We start from the raw sequence: 24614 nt of genomic DNA, 5'->3' as shown, positions 1-24614 counted from the left end.
ACTGTGCAAGCTACGGCCATTGTTCCATCCTGGACATCTAATCGTCTAAGGGGTCCACTCCTCACTTTGAAGAGTGAATCATATTGTTTGCATGTATTTTTTTTAGATGCAAAACTTGCTTGCCTCTATTAGCTGCACATGCAGAACCTCTGCCTCTCCGTTTAGGCCGGCCACACAAGATGAATACAGGGGATTACTTAAGTTTATTAACAGCTTTGGAAATAGGGGGAATTGAGGATTTGATGCTTTGGTGCAGTGAACAGTATGCTGATTTAATGCAGTGTGATGTGATGCAACTGTAATGCACAAGTGTGAAGTGATGTGTTGCAATCATGGGGCAACATTGTCTGTGTCAGGGACAAGTACACGCTACTTGCCCGAGCATGTAAGTCACCCAGTGGTCTCTTTTTTCCAGCTGCCATCTGAAATATATAGGCACCTCTACAATTTACTAAGGGTATTATTTGCTGTAATACTGTCTGTCTGAATACCCGAACAGTGACTGCATCTTACACCCAGCTGCTTCAATTTTCGTAATCGAAGAGGAGTAATCTGGGTGGTGCCAACAGGGCCACCCACAGCTTGAATTTTGGACAAGATTTGAGTCATGTATGGTCAACTTAAAGACTGAGAAAAGAAAATGGTAACAAAAGCAGAGTCGCTGCCTGTAGCAAATAAATTAGGTTTCACCTCCTATTCTGACAAAAATTAACAGGTAATCCCATTGGTCACTATGGACAGCTTAACAGTGGTTTACTTTTCCCCAGGTTTTATGTTTTTAATAACACCTATAATTTTAGCTCTTTAGATATAGCAGCTAGCAGTGGGTGGTTCTCATATTTCCACCATCTACATCTGCAGCTTTGCTATGCCCTGTCCAAGCTATACATAGGCCTGTCACAGTTCTGAGACAATGTCTTTTGGCAGACGAGGATGCCAAAGTGTTCACCCCCTCCCAAGCTTTTTCACCACCACAAAAATGTACAAACGCATTTTTTATATGCACATGAAAAAGGATTCAAAGGATTTTATTTAAAGTGACAGTAAACTCAGAAATTATACTTAAAAAATGAATTTAAGCACCTTAACTATCAATAAAAATGTATCGTATTTGTGTATCACTCGGCTGTAGATCCTCAAATCATCTCTGAATTGGTGCTGACACTGTCCTTCCTTCTGGAGGGGGGCTAATTTTGTTCCCCATGGTCCCTGTGTGTGTTTGTAAATTAACCACCACTCCAAGCTTGCTCCTGTGATGGACTACAATCTCAAGTTTTGTTTACTAATTTGTTTTGAGTATATAATGAATATCTAACCATTTTATATATATTCTCCTGGATTTCAGACCTGCTAGACAGTATAAATTACCAAGCTCTAGTACGTCTGCATGACATTTGTTTCTACCCAATGCTACCATAAAGCCATAGTGCTAAAACCAGCAATATTACACAAACTCAATGGATAGGTATATAGTATATATTAAATCATATTCATACATGTATATCAAAAGCAGCTCCAATCACATAAAGCACCATCATTAAATATTTAATTGCCATGTCATAATTACAGAAAACACATTTGTACAAACATCATTCACTTTAGTTAGAGAAACTAGTAACTGTAAAGGACAAAATAAGGTTACATACCACAGTTATACTTCATATTCTAGATATAATTCCTAGATGTGCTGCACTGGGGCATAATATTGATCCATAGACCTTTTCATAAATATTTGCAATAGTGGAGCTCTGATCATAGAGAATGTGGTAGAAGTGGAAATGAGTGCTTGTTTTGCGCCAGACAAAGCAATTTATGAACAGTGACATATCACATCCACATAGAGGCACATCCTCTTTATTCTGAGCAGACTGTATCCCACTTATACATGTGCAGTCACAAGAAGACAAAGTACAGTATTAGCACAGTCCTCCTGCATATTCATCATCTTCTTCTTCAGCTTTGGAGCTTCCCTTATTAGGTGCGGAGGCCGCATCTTGTGAGGTTGCCGGAGATTTCTTCTTGGTTCCACCTCCCGGTACACCCAGGCTCAAAGCTAGTTTAGCATACTATGAGCAAACAAAATTAAATACATGAAGTATATGATGCTTAATAGATATCAAAAGGAATACTAAAGTCCCATTTATAACATTAATAATAATAATAATAAATAGCATTACCCACCAACCCAAATGCTGGATTATTATTGTGGAAATATTTTTTCTTCCTCTTCTGCAGCCAGCACTGAAATTATGTCAGCAACCTAGGGGAGCGGTGATGTCACTCCTTTGGTCACATAGTGCTTGGGCCTAATGATTGGCTGGCAGACTCAAGCAATGTCACAGGGGAGCATGTCACATGCCCCAACACATCAGTAAGTGTCAGGTTTGTAGACGGCTGCAGAGAAGCAAGGTGCAGCAGGGGAGCTTAGGTGAGGCGAATATAAGGGATTTTGAGAGGGGACTTTGTAACAGTGTCTCTGTAAATGACCTTTTGATTAGTGCATAAACAGAGACAATGTATAAAGCCCCAAAGAAGATGATAATCTTAATCTCAAACATTATTTTACAATCACCTATAGTATTGTTATGTTGACACATTGACTGAATGATTGAACTTACATCATTATCCATGTATTTGAAGAGAGGAGAGTTGCAAACATCAGACACTTGATCTTGATCTTGCTGATCATAACCCTGTAATAGCTGTTCGAGTGCAGTGCAGTCCTCGCTCCCACTGAATCCTGGAATACTAAATCAAGACACCGGGTGTCAGCACTTATGACTATTTATGGGGGACAAGAACCAAGCCACAGCTAGATAGATAGAGATAGAGATAGAGAGAGATAGAGAGAGATAGAGAGAGATATAGAGAGATATAGAGAGAGACAGAGAGAGAGAGAGAGAGATAGAGATAGAGATAGAGATAGAGATAGAGAGAGAGAGAGAGAGAGAGATAGAGATAGAGATAGAGAAGCTCCACATAGATATGCACCCTTACCATACAACCCCAGCAATGCAAGTCGAGTGACCATTGAAAACCACAAAAAGTACATTTTAAGAAGGATTGAAAAAAGGAGAAAAAAAAAGGTAAAGCGTATTTCCACTTTTGCAGCCAAATTGGGATAACACCTACTTCATATTTGTTACTTGTTCCCAATTACACAGCTTAAAATAAAAAACAAAACTGTTGCTTACATTTTTAGAAGCTCTTTTCTGGAAATTCCAGGACAGAAAAATCCTGCTTAAATCACACTGTCTGAGGGGGATGAGGCAAGTTGTATGCCATCATTAACATTCTCTGTACTCTGCTGGCAGATATCATTATCACTTGTAAACTAAATGTACGGGACTGTCGATCCTAACAAAGGGTTAATGATCTCAATCCTTTCTCATACAATTGGTATTGCACTTAGAAAGTTGTCCCTCAGTCTGTCCCCTTATCTGTTCCCTGCCATCTATTCTACACAATAGAAGCTGCCCGTAGTGTCCTATGCATAATCCAGCTCAAAACAAACAGCCACAAAAAGCAAGAAATATTTTTTTGGAATGTGTTTTATGTATGCTATTTAAAAAGTTGACAACTTTTTTAATAATCGATTATAATCGATTATGTCGATTAGTTGTTGTAGCCCTAGCTGTGTGAATAGGAACACATAACAAACAGAGGGGGATTCTCAAATTTGACTGTAAAAGGGGAAATACAGCTTAACCTCCCTGGCGGTATTTCCGAGTGTGGCTCGGGTTTAATTTTCGGGAACACTCGGGATTACACAGCGCGTTACTTACCTTGCCCACGATCCCCGCTGTGTCCTCCGGCCGATGCCGGCATCCGTCTTCCGGGTTCCGTTCCTTGCAAGCGTCTGCGTTGGGAGGTTGAAGGCAGCCTTATACTTAAATAAACTCACGTCATCATTCTTCATACTTCTCAACTTTTTGAAATGCAGGACTAACCCAAAAATCAACCAAGATTAATGGCACATTTTCACAGCGCTATACCCATTCAGCAAGCCTTTCTTGGTATAAGATCCATAAGTCTGTACAGTTAGGAGATTGGAAAGTGTGAGATGAGTTATTACGGACGTGAGATAATACACAATAATTTACAGTCAGGTCTTGATATAGTTGCTCTGGGACTAAGAGCATCTCTGGGCGGTGGTTAGTCGAAACACATACCTGCTGGCATCTATACCGACCGAAATGGTGCAATAATGATGCGGCAGATGTGTATTCAAGAAGTACTCTGGGCAAAACTTTTTATTAATCCTTGCAGTGGGGCTACCCTCACACTGCAAGGGTTAACTGATCTCTTTTTTTTTGACTAGGTGTTAACAAAAAAAGTTGTATTTACTGATGCACAGAGCCAGCTTGTTCTTAGACTGGTCCTTCCAGCCTCTCTCCCCCTTAGGTCCCTTAACCTCCCTGGCGGTATTCCCGAGTATGGCTCGGGGTTAATTTTTAGTACCAAGAGCGGTAACTCAGAGCCACACTCGGGATTGCACAAAAGTGTCACTTACCTTGTCCCTACGAGCCCGCGGTGTCCTCTGCTGTACGCAGCCAGCCGATGCCGGCATCTGACTTTTACTTTCGTTTTCGGCGTCACAGCGGGGGGCGGAGCCGTCGGAAAATTCAAAAGTGAAAAGATGCAATGTACACAGACTACACACAATACAATGTAATCTGCTATGATTTACATTACCATTTTGTCTTGATGATTTACTAAGAATTACAGGCCTACAATATAAAACAACATATTTCCATGAAAAACAATGTACCGCTTTGGCATGCTAAAATCCTGAATAATCATACCACCAGGGAGATTAAATCATCACGTTCTATACACGTTGTATAGACGTGAGGACACTGAGGAACTGAAGCGTAGGAGGAGACAGGCTTCAGAGACCGGAGAAGCAGGGAACCGGCTCAGCAGTTCGGGTGAGTATAACTTTTTTTTTAGCACCTAGACAAAAACGAGCAGTTAACCCTGGCAGTGCGGGCACAGCCCGTCTGCAAGGGTTAATAAAAGTTATGCCCAAAGTTCTTCTGTAAATCATTGGAGTGATTGCATCATGGTTACAATGTATGAAAAAATGTTTGTTTGGCATTGCTTTTTATTTCAAAACTTTTTAAGTGGTTGAGGTATCCAAAAATATTATGCTGACATCTGTTTTCACAAAAATATAGTGTATCAAAATAGATGTCTGTCCATTACTAGTGGTGCACTCCAATGGTTTGCTAAATTGGTTTTATTGCAGACAAGGTCACGCAATTGAGTTATTATTGATTTATAAAATAAACAAAAGAAAATAATTCAATGAAAAAGCTCTCTGGGTGAGTATGTGTTGTATTTTACAATACTTTTAGGACGAAAGCATGAACCATAGAACAATTATCAAAATGCTTACACTGTAAAAACTGCTACGTCAACAGAGCTTATACAATAATAGGAAAGTTTTAAAACGCTTCTAATTAATCGGATTAATGGAGTGAAGAAAACTAAATACAGGATTTCCACCCACCAATGCCTGAATTATACCAAACAGCAAACAATTCCCAGTCTAGCGTACGGGGACACAAGCCCATTGTACAGGGGAAAGAACCCAGCTCACGGAGGCACGAGCCCAGCGTACAGGGGAAGGGGCCGGCGCACAGGGGAAGAAGTGCACAGGGTAAGGAGGCCGGCGCACAGGGTAAGGAGGCCGGCGCACAGGGTAAGGAGGCCGGCGCACAGGGTAAGGAGGCCGGCGCACAGGGGAAGGAGGCCGACGCACAGGAGAAAGAGACCAGGGTACAGAGGCACGAACCCAGGATATGAGCCCAGAATATATAGGCACAAGCCCAGCATACGGATGAACGGGCCCAACATATGGAGGCCATCATATAAACATCATTAGCTCAAACAGTTGGGCCAACAAACAATTTTGAGTAAAAATGAATCACCTTTTTCAAATAGTAGTTGTTTGCATCATTCAAATGTCATTACGATTTACACTCATCTGCAAAAATTGGATCAGATACAAAAAATATTCCACCTATGCTCACCCTAGAACCTTGCAACATCACACTGAAGGGCCTATGTTGTTTAACGGGTCTTTATGTCGCTCTAGCTCCAACAAAGCCATCTTCATAGCCCAGACCCAATTAAATAGGACATCAATTACTTTTATGTATGCATTTCTAGGGTTAAGTACAAACTGGCAATTTTTTGCAGTTATACCATAAGTAGTATGATTTCTCCATTTACCATAGCATGGACCAAAAGCAAATTTGCTCATGTTGGTAAAAGATCTCCAAGAGCAAGACAGGGAGTTAAAATGTTTGCTGTGCAAATTTATACACGAAGCTGACAAATTCATGAGGATGAAAATGTTAAATACTGGACAGCAGTCTGGAAAGTGTCTCTGCTGGTACTAGAAGGAGTTCTGTCTGTAAATGTACATAAACAATATCAAATGGAAAAAAAAACCCAGCATAGTAGGATATGAAAGTGGGTACATGTAATGTCACCTTCCTTTGTAATACTTCCTTTATACATACATACAGTATATACAGAAAAAACGTTATTTGGTAACAGATTAAGGGGAAGCTATAGTAGTTTGGGTGATTTTTATTTTTGCTGTCTCTTTATGTGTATACCTTTTGAAAGTGTACTTTAAAATAACTGTAGAGGCTACTCTCGTCAAATAAGCATTTAAAACATGAAAAAGGAACCTAAAGCTCCACCTGCTTCTCAAAAGCAGAAAGAACGGCAAATGTAGTAAGCGCATTACTCTGATGGTACAATGTGCATTTAAGCAACTAGTGGCTGGGGGCGTGCTGCCTCCTTAAGCAGGGAGAGGGACCCTGCGTATACACAAAGAAAAAGACTCCACTCCGGCTTGAGAAAGAGGCACCGGCCTCGAAACGCGTAGCCATTGGACGGCTCTCTCCCAACCCCTCACTGACGTCACACTGCCATCCAGCGCCGCCTCACACTGACAGCAAGACCCAGTCATTCGCGGCTGCAGAGATTCAGCGGCTTCCCCCGCCTGACTCAGCCTGTCCAGCTGTGACCTGGCGCTTCTCTATATACAGATATATTTTAGTCTGCACCAGCCCCAGACGGAGACAATACTACCATCGATCTCAGGCGTCCCCCTGGACAGGGCAACGCCTCTCCTATTAACCACCAACGAATCAGCAAATAGTGAGTCATTCCTTCCATTCCCCTTTTTTATCTACTTGTTGGTCATCACACCCAACTGTGTTCTATATACTTGTGTTTATATGTATACCAAATAGGGCTGTAGCCCTTCCTATCCAGTCTTTTTCAAAAGCAGAAAGCAAATATTAGATTTGATTTCATATTTACCCATATTTATACATGTTCTGCATCAGCACCCACCTGTAACTTTCTCTGACACATTTTTCAGCAGCCACAAAGTCATTCCTGTGTAGATGTACCAACACTTGAGCAATGGTTTTCTGCACAAAACAGAACAAAATCAGTTATAAATTAAGATATGATTGTTAACACTCCAGTCAGATCACAAAAAACAGAATAAGACTATTATATAGTCCTAGAAAATGTGCATAGCTTATTCATCCAGCACAACTGCATGTGTTATGTTCAAGTTAACCAGCTGTTGTGAGAATATTATTTATATTATTTCACTCCATCAGATCTAGAATTGCAACATTGTAACTCTTTACCAAAAAGTATTTGTTCCCATGATCCTCATCTCCATCTAGTAGCCATAATGTGGTATTTTACCCATTGAAGAACATTCCACCAGAAGAAAAATTACACTAACAACATACGTTTTTGCTCCATTCTCACAACAGCTCGTCAAGTCCCACACAACAAATTTAAATGAAGTTTCCCTGGACGCATAATCTATGCAAATTTTTTTAAAATAGACCCCTTGCAGAATGTCTTACTCTACTGCACTGAAGTCTAAATTTCCTACTCTCATTAAACTGATAGAGAACACATGGATATTATACAAATACAAGCTAGTCCTCACATTATATGTAGGTAAGATGGCAACGTAATACACACATCCTAGCTGTACACTTCTAGACCTTAATTTAGTCCTAAGTTAGAAAATCATTCGCAGATGAGCACACAGGGCCATCCCCATGATGAGGCAGCCCGAGGAGGTCACCTCAGATGGCATCTTATTTGGGGGCGGGAGCTCTTAGCAACCTGTGATGCTCGCCCGGGCGTCCCGCCCAACTCACTGACGTCAACGTTTGCCAAGAGCTGAGTGGGATGCTCTGGCTTGTGTCCTTCCGAGCTGCTAGCAACCAATGATGTCAGTGAGCTGGGTAGGGCGCCAGACAGAGCCACTGACAGCACGGTCCGGTGCTGCACTGCCTCCCCCCCCCCAAATCCTCGATGCACCGACAGGCCCCCTGGCATGACAAGTGTTCCCTGCCAACACCCACCCTTTCACACACCCCTCCCGGAACAACATCGTCTCAGGCAGCAAAACCTGTAGGGACTGCCGCATTAGCAGATATGTGTTTGCAGCATGCAAATAGAAAATGTTGACAAACCAGTCACATTTTTTTGTCATCCCAATTCCAGCCACAATACTTCAATATGGTCCCTGGTAAAAAAAACGAAAGCCTCTCAGAGGCAAATCTGACATGCAAAGACCACCAATGGCCAAACGCTACCTTCAAATTCCATTTAAATCATGCTGATATAAAAATATCTAAAGCTCGGCAATGTTGGGTTGTATTGTCGGATGTCACTCAATTATGCAATCCCAAATAAACTCTCACTGTATTGCCGAGTATCCCCTAACCTTTAGGACTATACAATTAGGGTGAGACGCTAGTTTCCTTAGGAAAAAAAGTGTCAGACATTACACCGCTCCATACCTTAAAAAATGTTGGATAATTTTCTATTTCTTTATACATATTTTTCTCCTTCTGAATAGATGCCACAGCTTCATCTAGCCTACAAAGTAAAAAAAAAAAGGATTTAAATAAATGTCAATTTATATTTGGTCATAGCCTGAACAATTACATACAGTGGCAATAACAGGGAACAGATTTAAATGATTAGGAGGGTTTGTTGCTTTGACAAATGAGACTCCCAGAACACCCAGAAATAATGCAGGTGACACAGTTCTGAATGAGATTTACTGAGCACTCATTTAATTTGTATTGTGCACAGCAAAAAGACAAAACCAATACTGATAGGATTATCTTCTTGGTGAAGTAAATAATCCCTTCAGAAACCTGCTTTTGTTAAATTGCTTGCATTGGTGCTGATAGGAATACATTCTATCAACTGTTTTAGCATTACACCTTAAAAAATAATAAATGACCATGACCAAAATGTGAGCAGTCAGGTCAAATGTGAGAACAATAATCAGTTATCCTTAAAGCAGAACTGCAGCCAAAAATAAAATAAAAAATGAATAAGAATAAAATAACAAAACCAGCTTTTGCTGCAATATTCACGTTGAATCCATCAATACACCCCACCCCAGTATCCTGAAGATAAGCTTTAAAGCGAACCTGACCTGTCCTAATATACTTGCAAGATAACAGTGGTACTGAAGTAGTCTTCAGATCAATCTGTGTTTATGTGGTTCCCCCTTGGATCCTAGGCCAATAACAATGAGTACATGGAGCCTCTACTTCTATCCAAGTCGAGATTTAGCTTCAACCCCTACTGGTACCAAGAATTGCCCTTATCATTCAACAATTAAAAGGAGATAACTTTAGTGAGCAGTAGGGCTCTGATATTCAACAACAGGAATATTGCTTAGCACTGAGAAGAAACATGACTTTGGGCATAATCACTCTGGGCAGAAGGTAGGGTGCTGTGTACAGCCTGGGTCTAGGATGCAAAAGTGCTTCACAGGGATAGAAAAATCGACGCAGACTAAAAAAGGTAAGTGCAGGACCACCTAAAAGGAATTGATCCATTTTAGATGAACATATGCAGGTTTCACCACCTACTACCTTCTTCCAATATTTGGCCAACTGAGAAAGGTCTAGCCTCACTGACGTATGTGATCATGGTTCTCCCTTCTGGACTCCCCACCGAGATAAAATATAAATCTAGCCTAAGCAGTCTGATGATCTAGATGCACATTGCTCAGGGCAAGTAGGACCATAGCAGGGAGCAAGAGACTGCTCTCATTTCATAAGTAGTTGAGATTAAACCCATCAATGCCCACCCCTCTAACCACAGATAACGCTGACCTCATCAAAAAATAGACACCTATGAGGCACATAAAACACAAAAATATAAATCACAAAGCGAAAAAGAGGGACATGCATATACTGAAAAAGAGTTCATCAATAGCTATTTGAAAAACATGTTCTTATTATCTTATTTGTAAAGTACTATGTTGGAAATACTACATCTGGGTAGCTGCTGGGGATGCTTAAAATATTAGTTGTATTCACATCAGAGTGATAGTTGTATTACTGTCAGCTTTGATCTTTCGGGCACTGCTGCTTTAAGTTCCACTGCTCATACAATGCAGAAGAGAGTCACTCTCTCTCCCCCCTCATCCATTCATTAAACATCATATATTATTATTAAACAATACAAAGCATTCTGTGATTGAACAAGGGGGGAGGAGGAGGGGTGAATGACATGACCACCCCTTGTCCAATTACAGAATGCCTTGTATTCTGTCAAAATAAAATAAGATGTTTAATGTTAATAACAGGTGAGGGGGAAGGAAGGAGGAGAGTGAGGGACTCTCTTCTTTAATGTATACTAGCCAGAACTCACAACAGTGCCTGGAAGATCACAGCTGACAGTAGTATCTGTTATGAATACCACCAGCCATCCAGAGACAGTAGATCCAGCATTAGAGGCAACTTTGCTGAACTAAAAAAAAAAAAACCAAGCAACCTAAAAAAAATGTTCAGCTTTAATATCACCAATACCCATGAGTAAGTGAATTACCGTCGAGCTCTCACTAGAAGTCTTGACGCTTTCCCTAGAAGTTCCACAGCTTGACGTAAACGGTCTTCATTCTTAAATCAATAAAAGGAAAAATACTTTATACTTCACACAAGTCAGACATTGTTAACCTCTGCTGTCATACATTATGTCAAACTGTCACTTTCTATTATAGAAAACTCAGAAGGTAGTACATGCTGTATTTTCCCTATTTCTTTTTTCCTCCAATTGTTAGGCTTCTGATGTGTTTTCATCAGAGAAGTAAAAAGTTATACAAAGTTTGTATTTGTGCCACAATGAAGATGTCGCTCTCTCAAAACTATACTACAGAAAACCAGCTCTTACTTTTGTGACGGCCGAGGCTTTTGCATGGAGCTAACATTTCTAGTGAACACATCTTGTCAAATGAAAGTCAAAGAGATAAACCAAGCCATCACATGATTCAATGTGCCAGCAACCAATAACTGAAGCATCCTTATCTGGGTATTTACGTAAATCATATACATCACATATATCTGATATGGGAAAAATAGATGCAACCCCTATTACATTCCAGAGTTCAGTGCTAGGTGTCTGAGTGACATATTGGAGGGAATTTATCAAAACTGGAGCAAACAAAATGTGGAGCAGATTTGCACTGTAGCCAATCAGCTTCTCGGTCTCATTTTCAAATCTTACCTGAGCACACTGAAGAGAGATGCTGATTGGTTGCCATGGGCAACTGCTCCAGTTTCTGTTTGCTCCAGTTTTGATAAATCCCCCCCATTGTCAGGCCCGAGCTTTGAAACATGGGATGTAAGGGCAAATGTATTTATACCTACACACTGCACACTCTGACTATACAATTAAAGGTATGCCCTGGCAAATTAGTTTTTGAGTATTTAACCCAAACAGGTTTACTTTATTGGGGGTCAGAGAGAGACACACCATGCCTTCCATCACCATTCCACAGCTTTAAATTAAAACGACTGGGAATCAGAAGGAGACATACTTTTTCCGTACCCAGCTGCTGCATCATAATTAGCGATACATGAAGTACTGGAACAAAAGATCCTGAGTCAGACAGGTAGTAAAATGAAACACACCTCAAAGACGGATGCAGATTGTTGGTACAACTGAACAGCTTTTTCCAAATTCACATGCTCTATTAGCCTGAAATACAAGAAAAAGAATGCTCTTTTATGTCATTATGTTGCAGAAAAATGGCAAATGAAGAACAAAACACAGATAGTACAAATTCTTTACAATGTATAAAAATGCTCTACAAATCTTAAAGTAGCTCTAAAGCCAAAAATAATTTTTTAGATTTTGGATAGAGTGAGGAATTGTTAAAATCCCTATCAGTTTTTTTTTTTATAGTCTGTGCCCCAAATGAGCTTTTTTTCCATTAATTTCCTTACCCAGGGATACAACAGGAAGTGAGAGGAAATCTCTACAAATGAGGGGATTCCCCTCTTCGACAGCTGTCACCGGAGCACATGTCCCCATTGAAAGATTTCCCTTCAACTCCAGTGGCCACTGTAAAATTTGGTGTAAAAATCTCTTGCTGATAATGGTTCCAAAGACAAATACAGAGGGTGAATCTTCCTAGAGGGAACACAATCAGCAATAAAACCTGATAGATGTTCTGACATACTGTAGATGTTCCATTAATCTTTAATTTGAAGTCGATTTTTTAGGTCTGTTGGGTTTTGATAGACTGGGTCTGGGGCTTAAGCAACCCAAGAATTATGTGAATACACATCTTTTTACATATACTGAACAGCACATAACAGTGCAACATGTTCACTTACTTGCCAGCTCTTTCTAGTGCCATAGCAGCTGTGTCAGGCGTTCCATTCTCCAGATACATCATGCTGGCTTTCTCTATCAAATGGATGGCTTCTGGGAGCTTCTGCATCTCCTGCAATGCAACATCGCAAACAGAAATGCTTTATATAATTCACCATTTAGTTGCACAAGAAATTGGCCACAAATCGTAATCCCCCCCCCCCATTTAATTAGTCGAGGATTCCAACTTCAACATATGCAAGTAGCTACATGAATGTGTTAAAATGTACTACGTTATAAAGCTAAAAAGCAACAATGTAGAATTAGACAAGCTGTACAGTATTACCTAATATTTTAGAATGTCAAACATGGTAGCATTGTTCATAATGACCAACTGACTTGCCAAAGGGGAAGGGAAAAAAATAAGCAGCCCCTTCAAGTTGGTATTACAGGAGATTCTAATAGCAAAGAGATGATTTATTTCTTAATTTCCTTCTTCACCAAAAACAAATATTTTAAAGCTGGGTGGATATACTTTAAAACTGTTACCAACAATATGGTACTGCTACTACGTTTTCCATCCAGTTCTCAATAATATAAGAATAAAAGATGGCCAAGGGAAATAGTGTCTTATATCAAAACATAGCTAAAAGAAGAAGACACTTGAGTCACAAAGAAAATATTTATTAAGAAGATGCTTTGTCCACTCAGGGCTCTAACGGAAGAGGGCCTTTGGGTATGTGGGAGCATGTGACTTCTCCCTTGTGAAAGCACTCAGGCCTGAGAAGCATATCACCAAGCTTAAACACTGTTAAATGGTGGGAAGGGCTGTGATGTCATTCACCGGGGTAAGCTCCAACACCATTTGATCCTGGAGCTTACCCAGGGTGGAGTCCTGCTGCGTGGAGGTGGCAAGGAAGGTTGGGCTATCAGAGGCATTGTCACACTGCAATAACTGGGCAGGTGAACCCAGTAGATGTAGGAATTGAAGCACCACACAAATTAAAATAGTCCAGATACAACTTTATTTCATTAGGGTCAGGGGGCATGCAAGTAGAGTAGCCCATGCATTTCAGGGGTCCAAAACACACCCCCTTCATCAGGGCCTTAATGAGAGAAATCATGTAAGTGAACTAAAATCCTTGCGCCTACCCCCACACTGCAAGGGATAATTGATTGTTTGTGTCTAGGTTAAAAAAAAAGTTATACTCACCCGAAGCTACGAGTTGGCTTCTTCTTAGACCAGTCCTTCTGGTGTCTCTCCCTCTCCTGTGCAGTGTTCTAAGGTCCCGTGAATCATCACATCTATACACAGTGTATAGACATGAGAGAAATCATGTAAGTGAACTAAAATCCCTGCACCTACCCCCACACTGCAAGGGTTAATTGATTGTGTCTAGGTTTAAAAAAAAAGTTATACTCACCCAAAGCTACGAGCTGGCTTCTTCTTAGTCCAGTCCTTCTGGTGTCTCTCCCCCCTCCTCTGCAGCAGTCTAGGGTCCCGTAAATCAACACAGTGTATAGACATGAGGACGGTGAGGAAGGTTCCAATGTGCTGCAGAGGAGGATACAGGCTGCAGGGAAAGCTGTGACAGCTGGCCAGCCCGGGGCTTTGGGTGAGTATAACTTTGTTAGCACATAATCCTTGCAGTGCTGGGGTAGCCCCACTGCAAGGGTTAATAAAAAGATTTCCTGGCGATCGTCTTTAATCCATGGTTCTGTGATCTTCCTTCCCACCGATTCCAGTTGTGATGACTGGTCCTCTGAAGCTGCCCTGCATGCTAGTCTCTGACCGGCTTGTTACTACCCCTCACCGATGTCATCATGCCTGCACTGCACCAGCAGCTATGTCACCAAAATGGGACATGGTCACTGTTAGAGGAACCCGCTCACAATCCAGCCCTGAAGATTGGAGGACTAGGCCTCCAAGCTTTACCATATTTAAAGCCTAACTACTAGCAAATACTTATTTTTGGCTTAGGATAAGATTTACTTTTCCCAGTCTAATTAAATCCAGAAAATATTTTTAGCTGGTGCTCTGCGTTAATGAGAAAAATAAACTCATCTTACCTTTAACATCATCCCTGCTTGTTCAAAGGCCCTGTTGAATGAAAGCAAAACATGCTAACAATGAACATAAAGTCTCAGTACTCAGATCTTGACAAATATATCCGTGAGATAAACACTACTGAAACAGATGTGTATGAATATAGTGTGTAAAAGGTAAAGTACAGCTCGAGGCAGTTCGCAGTCTATGTGCTCATCATAACAAGACAGCTATGAATCTGTTATCAGCTTACTTTGATGCTTTTTAAAGAGACAGTTCTTACCATCTTAACAAAAACTTGTACAGACAGAAATACAAAGACAGCTATCGCAGACCATTGCTCCTGAAAATGCTTGATGCCACGTTATCATTCTGATCCCACTGAGTCACTATTGAGTCGCATATTTGACTTGAATCAGATTTTCGGACTTCACTGGTTGCATGCTCGTCTAGGATCAGTGACTACGAGAGCACTGAAGCAAGAGAATTAGCATTTTCAGAAAGTGGCCAGCAGATTTTCTTTAACACTGCACGAGATGTTGATTTTCACGCTCGAATAGGGCTCTATGGCAGGGGTGGGCAACTGCACCCCTCCAGATGTTGTGGAACTACAAGTCCCATGAATGTATCAGTGTACAAGTCCCTTGCAATGCCATTAGGCATTGCAAGGCTGAACAGGTACAGGCATGACTCCTAGAGGCAGAAGATGTGGGGATTTGTAGTTAAAGCGTAGCTGGAGGGCCGGAGTTACCTACCCCTGCTCTATGGGTTAGCTAAAACGCTATCAAACTGTACTGGTAACAAGGAGTACTGATTTTACAGTCTCGGGAATAAACAGGCTGCAGGACTCTGAAGAAGAGATGTGGCCATGAACATGAAGTTGGACAAAAAATGCACAAGGGGTTTTTTGACTGTCAGAGCAGTAAAAATGTGGAACTCCTTTCCATAGTTAGTGGTATCAGATGAGACTGTAGATAATTCTAAAAATATTTAGATGAGTTTAGAAAATATAAAGGGGTATGGATGTCCACACATGACTATATTGGTTGAACTGGATGGACCTGTATCTTTTGTCAACCATTACCAACTGTATTGGATAAAACATTATTATTATTATTATAGGTAATGCTTATTCAATGTATTTTCTCCAGTGCGGCAAGGGGACAGTAACATTAATTCATACAAACGATGGTAGGGTGGTGTCAATAAAGACTAACACCATGAGAGGAAATAAGGCATGCTAAATTAACATGTGCAGCAGCAAGTATTGTTAAAGTGTATCTAGAACCAAAACTGATTCCATTGTGCATGGAGAAGGGATTGAGTATAGCCCATCAGGTTTCTTTGTCAGCTGAGCACCACTGGAGGGATCCCTCTACTTCCTGTACTGTAGACCCAACAGGAAGTTAAAGGAAATATTTTCAATGTGAAATAAATCCCCTCTTAGGCTGGCCATACACTATGCAATCTGATTGTACAATCAGATTGCACAATCAGTTGATCATAGTTGATCTACCATCAACTATGTAGTGCAAGAGCCTGCATGATTTGATGCTGACTGAATAGATTGCTTAGGTTTGTCCTCATATTAAATATTTTTCATAGTGTAAGGCCAACCTTAGACAATTGTCACTGGAACACATGCCCCGTTGTAAGATATCCCTTCTATTGCTGTTTTGGTGGCAATTCATCATTTGGGATTTTTCCTCACATCTAGTTCTGGTCAAAAAGGTCACAGGATAGAGACACGGAATAATTAAAAAAAAAAACAATTCTATGCAGCAGAATGAAAGCAAATCCCACTGACTGACAAGCTATATGGTTGATGAGCTTTCGTCTGGGCTTCATCTCTTCTTATCGTAGTCAATGTACTGTTGGTATTGTAAGTAGAGCAAGTATCTATAACACACATTGATATACATTATACTCACTTGGCAGCATGGAAAAGTCTGGACGGAATAATTGATTAAGGATTTCAAAGGCAAATGATATAATCAAACTATTTTCCTTTACCTTAATCACTTTAGGTAAACCACAAGCAGACTACATATTTTATTTATGGTAAATATAAAGAACACATTAATTAAGGAAAAATCAAAGAAGACTTGTTAAAGGAGAAGTAATGAGGAGTAAAATGTACTCTTCCCAATACTTAGAGCTTGCATGGAACACAACATCCCTATACTGAGAGGTGAGTGGTCACGTGACCACTCATCAATCAGCTCCTGGTGGCTTCTCCCTGCAGAGAGCAGTGACTGTCAGTCACCGATACCTACAGGGATTCCCCCCCTCCCCTCTCTGTTTCTCCAGATCTCACTGGAGAGACAGACAGCCGAGGGGGCAGGTACAAGCTGGCTCTGGATCTAGAGAGGCAAAGCCAGCTGTCAGAGAGCAGGTGGATCCCTATATTATTGTTGGAATCCTTACCAACTGCAAAACAAAGTTCAGTGCTGAGACCGCGCACAGACCCGGTGAGACCATCCACAGCATTGGCGAGACCGTCCACAGCATTGGCGAGACCGTCCACAGCATTGGCGAGACCGTCCACAGCCCCAGGGAGAACGCCCACAGCCCCAGGGAGAACGGCCACAATCCTGGCGACACCTCGCACAGCCTCCTGAGACTCGCACAGCCCTGGTGAGCAACACAGAGTATGTAGCTTCATATTATTCTGCATTGCTGTATTCCGTTTTGCTGGGATTTGTTGTCGTCTATAGCTGATGGTATTCTGCATTGCTGGGATTTGTAGTCCTCTGCAGCTGAAGGTATTATTCTGCATTGCTGTATATTCTGCATTGCTGTATAATGTATTGCTGGGATTTGTAGTCCTCTATAGTTGAATGGTATTATTCTGCATTGCTGTATAATGTATTGATCTGATTTGTAGTCCCTCTACAGCTTGAAGTGAGTAGTAGAACTGCCAGGGTTGCAGAGGTTGCAGCTGCGTCCTGGCCCAGGCACTCCACCACTGTCCTAAAATGATTAGTCTGTATTGTTTTAGAAAAATTGTTCCATGACACTACGCCAAAATACTCGGTATCGGCACTGATACTAGTATCGGTGCATCCCTAATTACAGCTTATTCCTCTAACCCTAAACTTAACAAGCATTAAACCCTTGCAGTGCAGGTGACCCCCTGCAGGGTTTTTTTTTTGTTTGTTTAATCCCAGATTTCAGCTTTAAGCATTAACCCAGCAAAGTGTTTTGGACAGATGCTGTAATGGAGAGATTTATATCGCAGTCCATTTACCTTAAGGGGGAGGTTTAGCCTCTTCCTGTCCTGGTGACACAGCAAGACGTGAGCAGATACAGGGACATACAGATCAATTTAATTCTTATAGATTTTCTAACTCATCTCCACTTTATTAAAAAGTGATTTTATTGCTATCAGTGCCCTGTATGTCCTTCTCACTTCCTGATCTCCTATGGGAGGAAGTGAGAGAAAATATCACCATCAGAGGCACAGTTTCTATAAACAAGCCACAGCATTGTATCTATAGAGTTCACAAATATGCTGCACTGTGTTCACTGGTTGCCAAGTGTTTCTTTATCTGGTGTGAAAGTGAATAAGTGATTTCACTGTAAACAGAAACACAAAAGTCTTGGTCACGCCAGAGAGAATTGGAGGCAGACAATATTAGAGGCAGAGCCAGCTGTACCCGCCCCCTACCCCGTCCGTTCCACCAGTCAGTGCTGGTAGAGAGCCGTGACAGGATCGAGAGGGGAGCGAACCCGGTATGTGTTCGCTCACCTCCCGATCTAACGAGCCAACCTGTGACAGTCTCATTGTCACAGGTCGACTAGAACTATGAGGTGGGTGGAAATCACTCACCTCATGGTTCTCCTTTAAGCTGCCAAGGTGTGCTGAGAAGGCATTGCTAATCGCATTGCTGTAGTGGTGATGAGGCATGGAAGGGGGGGTTGAAGAAGGTGTAGGACCAGTGCAGAGAGACCGCTGTTCTCACACAGACAGCAGCACTCGTTCTCTGCAGGCTGACATTTCCAATCTCTATTCAGTGTTTGCCTATTGTTGTTTTAACTTCAAATAGACTTTACGTGTAAAATTATTGGGGGTTTTTTGTCACACAGTGTGGCATATTTATTGCCTTTTTACAAGCAAAGGTTCCAAACAAAGAGTTACGTCACTGATGTGTGGTATCTTTTGATTACCAATGAAACATTTGTTGCACTACAATACAATTCAAATCCCCACTCTGGGCAAAATATGACCCCCACCCCAAAATATTGTAGCCTGCTTATGTAAGGTCAGACATGAAGGATACGCTTTGTTATTTTCATAGGCTTCAGCCTCCTTCAGATATGCATCTTTCGCTTGATCATACTGCTTAGCATTCTTAAAAGCAACGGCTGTAAAATACAGAAATATTGTTAAAGATGAGTATTATATGTGATTGCACTACCTCTACAAGACTGTTTTTATAAGAACTGCACACAACAACTTCATATTAAGGCCTGGGGTTTTGGAATGGAATGTCAAACAAGTTCATACATGAAGGTGAAATGAGAAAGGAAGAAGGAGAAAGGAAGGAAGGAAGGAAGGAAGGAAGGAAGGAAGGAAGGAAGGAAGGAAGGAAGAAAAGGAAGGATGGATATTATTATTCTCATTCTCCCCATTATCATTACTTTATTAACAATCATTATGAGAAAAAGTATTATTAATAATAATAATCTTATGAAGCTTCCATACACGGTACACTGGCCCCAGACCATGTTACTCTACACATCTCCTCATGAGGCACACACCTCCAGCAGTCACATGTACTGTATCTTCTGTTTATTACCAGAGTATCTATATAAATCCTGACTTGGTTGCCAGAATGGTTGTGTGTTGTCCTGCCCTCCGCACCTGCCTATTGGCCACCCATCCCATGCAGTGGCCAGCAAGCAAGAGCAACCACCCAACCTCTGGATTATATTTTCATAATGGAGAAAAACAGACTGTAGATGTATACAAGAAACTACTAGCTAGAAGGTCCAGGGACAGCTAACCATGTTTGAAAACACCGCTTGCGTGGTTATCCTCTGGGTACTCCGGTTTCCTCCCACACTCCAAAGACATGCTGGTAGGTTAATTGGCTCCTCTCTAAGTTGGCCCTCTATGTATGCATGTGAGATGGGGACCTTAGATTGTAAGCTCCTTGAGGGTAGGGACTGATGTGAATGTGTACCATGTAAAGCGCTGCATAAACTGTCGGTGCTATATAAATACCTGTAATAAACAAACAAACATGTAGATTTGAAGTTTTTTTAGAAAATTCTAAAAATAAGGCAACTTTATCTGGACATCACATTTTTGCAATGTACAGAATGCCCCAGGACAGCAGTGGTCAACTTAGTGACTATAGAGTGCCTCAACTATGGCCCCCGGCGTGTCCAGAGGGCCACACACACTGTTAGATCTGACACCGACATACACACTGTCAGATCCCACACACACACAATCATTTATTTGAGTAAGGTTGAATCTGGTCCCCGCACTTCTCCTCAGCCTGAAGTACATACCTGCCTTGGAATACTCCGAGGCTGCGCTGTCATAGTCCGGTTTCCATTTCATAAAACTCGTTTTTAGGCTACAAATCAAAATTACAATGAAAAGTTGTAAATACACAACAGGAAAAAACAACACCAGAACAGGACACAAAGAGGCAGACAATGAGGTGATGGCAAGAAAATCTAAGCTTTGACACCTCTTACATGTTTATAAAGCAGTGAATGAGACATTAACTGGTGTTGAATTATTCACTATATAATACACACATTCTCCTCTGAGTCACCTGGAGTATATCTTTGGTGAATGTCATACTCACTGCTTTATAAATATGCCCCTAATGCCTGCCACTTTATTTTAGTTTTGGACCGGGTGGGGAGGAGTCCAAATCTCTGCACTATTTTCTTCTGTCTGTCTGTGATCCCACTGGGGAGATTTCCCTTCCTTCCTGTCCCTGTGACACCAATACAAGCAATGGGTGACGCAGACAGACAGCAATACAAATATTGTACACAATTCTGATCATTCCCTACTCTAATAACAAAGTGTCTCATTTTATAAGTGAGGGATGGATATGACAGCAATACAATTCTCCATGGGAGTGAGGAATGGATATGACAGCAGTATGATTCTCTATGGGAGTGAGGGATGAACATGACAGAGGTATGTATCTCTATAAGAGTGACAGATGGATATGACAGCAGTATATACCTCCATGGAAGTGAGGGATAGACATGATAGCAGTATGTACCTCCATGGAAGTGAGGGATAGACATGACAGTAGTATGTACCTCCATGGAATTGAGGGATAGACATGACAGCAGCATGTATCTTCGTGGATGTGAGGGATAGGCATGACAGCACTCTGTATCTCTAAGGGAGTGAAGGGATTGGTATGACGGCAGTGTGCATCTCCATAGGAGTGATGATTTGTATGACAGCAGTATGTATCTTTATGAGAGTAAGGGATGGAAATGACAGCAGAAGGTATCTCCTTGGGAGTGAGAAATGGATATAAAAGCAGTATTCCTCTCTATGGTAGTGATGGAGGGACATGGTAGCAGTGTGTATCTCTATAGGAATGACTGGTGGACATGATAGCAGTGCTTATCACTATGGAAGTGAGGGATGGAATGACAGCACAATGTATCTTTGTGGGAGTGACTGTTGGACATGACAGCAGTATGTGTCTTTATGGGAGTGACTATTGGATATGACAGAAGTGTGTATCTCTATGGGAGTGAGGGATAGGTATGACAGAAGTGTGCATCTCTATGGGAGTGAGGGATAGATATGACAGAAGTGTGCATCTCTATGGGAGTGAGGGATAGATATGACAGAAGTGTGTATCTCTATGGGAGTGAGGGATAGATATGACATAAGTGTGTATCTCTATGGGAGTGTGGGATAGATATGACAGACGTGCGTATCTCAATGGCAGTGAGGGACAGATATGACAGCACTATGGCAGTGAATAGTAAACAGTAGTATGACACAGCAGTGACTCTACAAGATTTGACTTCCTCTCAGAACACTGATATCAATGGACAGCCTATATACACATCAGCCATACATTCTCTCTTAGTTACCATTTTTCTGCTTTGACCAAATGCTCCAGAGCTTCATTGATCTTCTGAGCCGCCATGACAGCTCTGGAATAATATCAGACGTCAGCGAGGAGGAGGAGCCGTGCCGGGGATGGTCAGCATGCATTGAAAGCAGCGACTTCTGAATGGTGAGCAGGGGAAAACCCAGTATAAGAATGTATAAAGCAGTATGTCCCGCGATATATCCACAGCCATTTTTATGGAGACCATCAATTAAAATAGTACAGCTGTCTCCAAGAAAATGGCTACACTACCGTATAAAACACAACTCCAGAGGATATTATTTTCCTCTACTGCTAGGACAGAGCTGAAATCATATTTAAATCTAACTATACAATACAAATACAAACATAAATCCTTCACAACTGTCTATTTGTTTAACATCCATCCTGAAAGACTGCTGAATAGAGGCGGAGACTTGTACAGCATCCTGCTGCCTAGGAGGAGTGACATAGGACTACATTTCCCATGACTCCTCTCTTTCTCAAATTCTCACTTCCTAGGTGGAGTGACAGCACCCAGCAGCTGGTTGCAGGCAGCTTTGCACGTCAAACAATGATGTCATGGTATGAAATAACTAGTCACAACCAAGATAAAACATGTAATCTCCACGGCAGCTCAATCCAGTGATGTCATTTTGTATTAAAGTGAATGTGTGTCATTGCTTATACTATGCTTTGTTTGTATCTGTTATCTGCTTTACACTGCTATCATGGAAGACTTGTATTCTCAATGTAATTTTTTATTAAAGTGCAACTGAAGAAAAAAATTGGGATTAGAACATCTGTAGGGTTTTTATTGTTGTCTGTGTCCCCAATAGGGAGATCCACCGTCTCTATTTGTCCTGATGACCATTATCAATGAAAATAAAAGAAAATCACACATTTTTGGTTGTTGTTAAACTGGATTAGCTGGGAAATGTTCCATTGGGGACACTTGTTCTGGTAACCATGCTGACTCATTCTCTTTAGAGGAATTTCCTCTCACTTCCTGTTATGGCTTTCAGAACAGGAAGTGATAAACCTCCCTTACTTTACTCATCTCACTTACTCTACACATCTCCTCATCTCTCTTTCTCTACACATCTTCCCAATGGGATACAGGTGGCAAAAAAAGAAAAGTTTACAGGTTATAAACCTCAGTTACTCTACAAATCTCCTCATCTCCCTTAAGGTGCCCATACACTGTGCGATTATCTTACGATCGTACGATAATCGCAAAGTGTATGGAAGGCGTGCGGGGCGGGCTTCCGATGATCGCAAGTACGATCTGCCTGTCCAAGATGGGAGATCGTACGTTTTTTAAATTACTTTACAACCCTCGCAAGACAAAAGTCTTGCGAGGGTTGTAAATTGTATGGCCCCCTTTACTCTACACGTCTCCCCAGCCCAGTGCTGGGTGTCATTTTCACAATTGTTTTTGGGGCTTATGCCCATGGCTATATTATATGGATCTGAACGCAGTAGTCCAATTTTAAACGTATTGATGCAGTACACACACAAATGTTTGAGCAAACGTTTACATGTTTATTGTGTTAAAGGACATGACTGCTGCTGCCTAGTGAAGGGGAAACCATTACTAGGGAGCCACGGTGAGGCAGGTGCAGAATTACCTCAGTCTTCCATTATGAATGTCCAAGGTCATTCTACGCCTACTCATTGTTGATGTTTTACAGTTTCTACCACATCTACTCCCTGGCCTTGAGCCATTGAAATGAGTCATTCACGGTCAGCAAGATACGTAGGAATTAGTCACCTGCACACCAGAGGTCCACTTTATCGTTCCGTCTTTACTCGACGTCAGACAAACATGGTATCACATGCAGCTTCAGAACAATTGAATGGTTCCTTCATCAGGCAAAATAGAGGACAACCATTACAAGAACATTGTGCACATATACACACAATAATGTATATACGTGCACAATGTTCTTGTAATGGAACACAATAATGTATTTATGTGTACAATGTTCTTGTAATGGTACACGATAATGTATATATATATGCACAACGTTCTTGTAATGGTACACGATAATGTATATACAGTATGTGCACAAGGTTCCTTTAATGGTACACGATAATGTATATATATGCACAACCATCTTGTAATGGTACACAATAATGTATATACGTGCACAAGGTTCCTTTAATGGTACTTATACTGTATATACACATCTGTATATATAAAAGCAAACATTTTCTTTTTACATTGGAAATCATAAATTTGACTCCATCATTTTTCATTATCAGATATCTCTATCGTGCTAAGAGAAATATTTTAACCAACTTCTGTTTTTTTCTTTGACACTGTGTATGAAAGTTGATTTCATTGTTATACCAATAAACAATATATGTACTACACTAGCTACATATTTCTATTTTTTTTTCTCAATTAAAAACTCTCTGTATCTCTTTTTCATATTGCATTTATGTATTTATTTTATTTAAATAGAATCGTATTCTAAAGGTAAATTTGAATCTGTTAGTGATGACAATGACTCTACAGTTTACAATGCAGGGTTAGAATACCTGTAAAAAATTATTGGCAGAACATGATTCAACCACAAAGGTTAAATTGGGCTAATAGCTGCACCTGTGCATTCCTGCAGTAAGAACGTGCGTATTCTTGCAGCAGGAATCCCAGGTGGGTCCATACAGCTGCTGCCTGTTTATACAGCTGCTGCCTGTTCAAGTGAATGGCAGACTGACAGTGGCCGCATTTGTCCACGGCTGTCTGCATGTAATCCTAATCCTACATGGAA

General features: G+C 41.1%; 1 protein-coding gene across 1 annotated transcript; it reads right to left on the bottom strand.

The window, feature by feature from the left end:
• Window positions 1-1838: 1838 nt before the first annotated feature.
• Window positions 1839-21954, bottom strand: NAPG (NSF attachment protein gamma). Its single transcript, XM_018572891.1, has 12 exons — window positions 21836-21954; window positions 20261-20328; window positions 19021-19105; window positions 16669-16686; window positions 14761-14791; window positions 12714-12823; window positions 12006-12072; window positions 10924-10994; window positions 8868-8946; window positions 7381-7460; window positions 2619-2748; window positions 1839-2066 (listed from the first exon to the last, which is right to left on the bottom strand). Exons 1-12 carry the CDS (start codon window positions 21889-21891, stop codon window positions 1917-1919), a joined length of 945 nt encoding a protein of 314 aa, XP_018428393.1. The 5' UTR covers window positions 21892-21954; the 3' UTR covers window positions 1839-1916.
• Window positions 21955-24614: the final 2660 nt, after the last annotated feature.

This window comes from Nanorana parkeri, unplaced genomic scaffold (assembly GCF_000935625.1).
Source record: "Nanorana parkeri isolate BGI_ZX_2015 unplaced genomic scaffold, ASM93562v1 scaffold2161, whole genome shotgun sequence".
NCBI lineage: Eukaryota > Metazoa > Chordata > Amphibia > Anura > Dicroglossidae > Nanorana > Nanorana parkeri.
This window is presented reverse-complemented; position numbering and strand designations above follow the sequence as displayed.

Bases quoted from the DNA above. Each gene is read 5' to 3' on its own strand.
- NAPG (XM_018572891.1), bottom strand. From the start codon at position 21,891: ATGGCGGCTCAGAAGATCAATGAAGCTCTGGAGCATTTGGTCAAAGCA. The intron at 19,106-20,260 runs GTATGTACTTCA...TGTATTTTACAG, and splicing joins CTCGGAGTATTCCAAGGCAG to CCGTTGCTTTTAAGAATGCT. The intron at 10,995-12,005 runs GTGTGTTTCATT...TATTGATTTAAG, and splicing joins AATCTGCATCCGTCTTTGAG to AATGAAGACCGTTTACGTCA.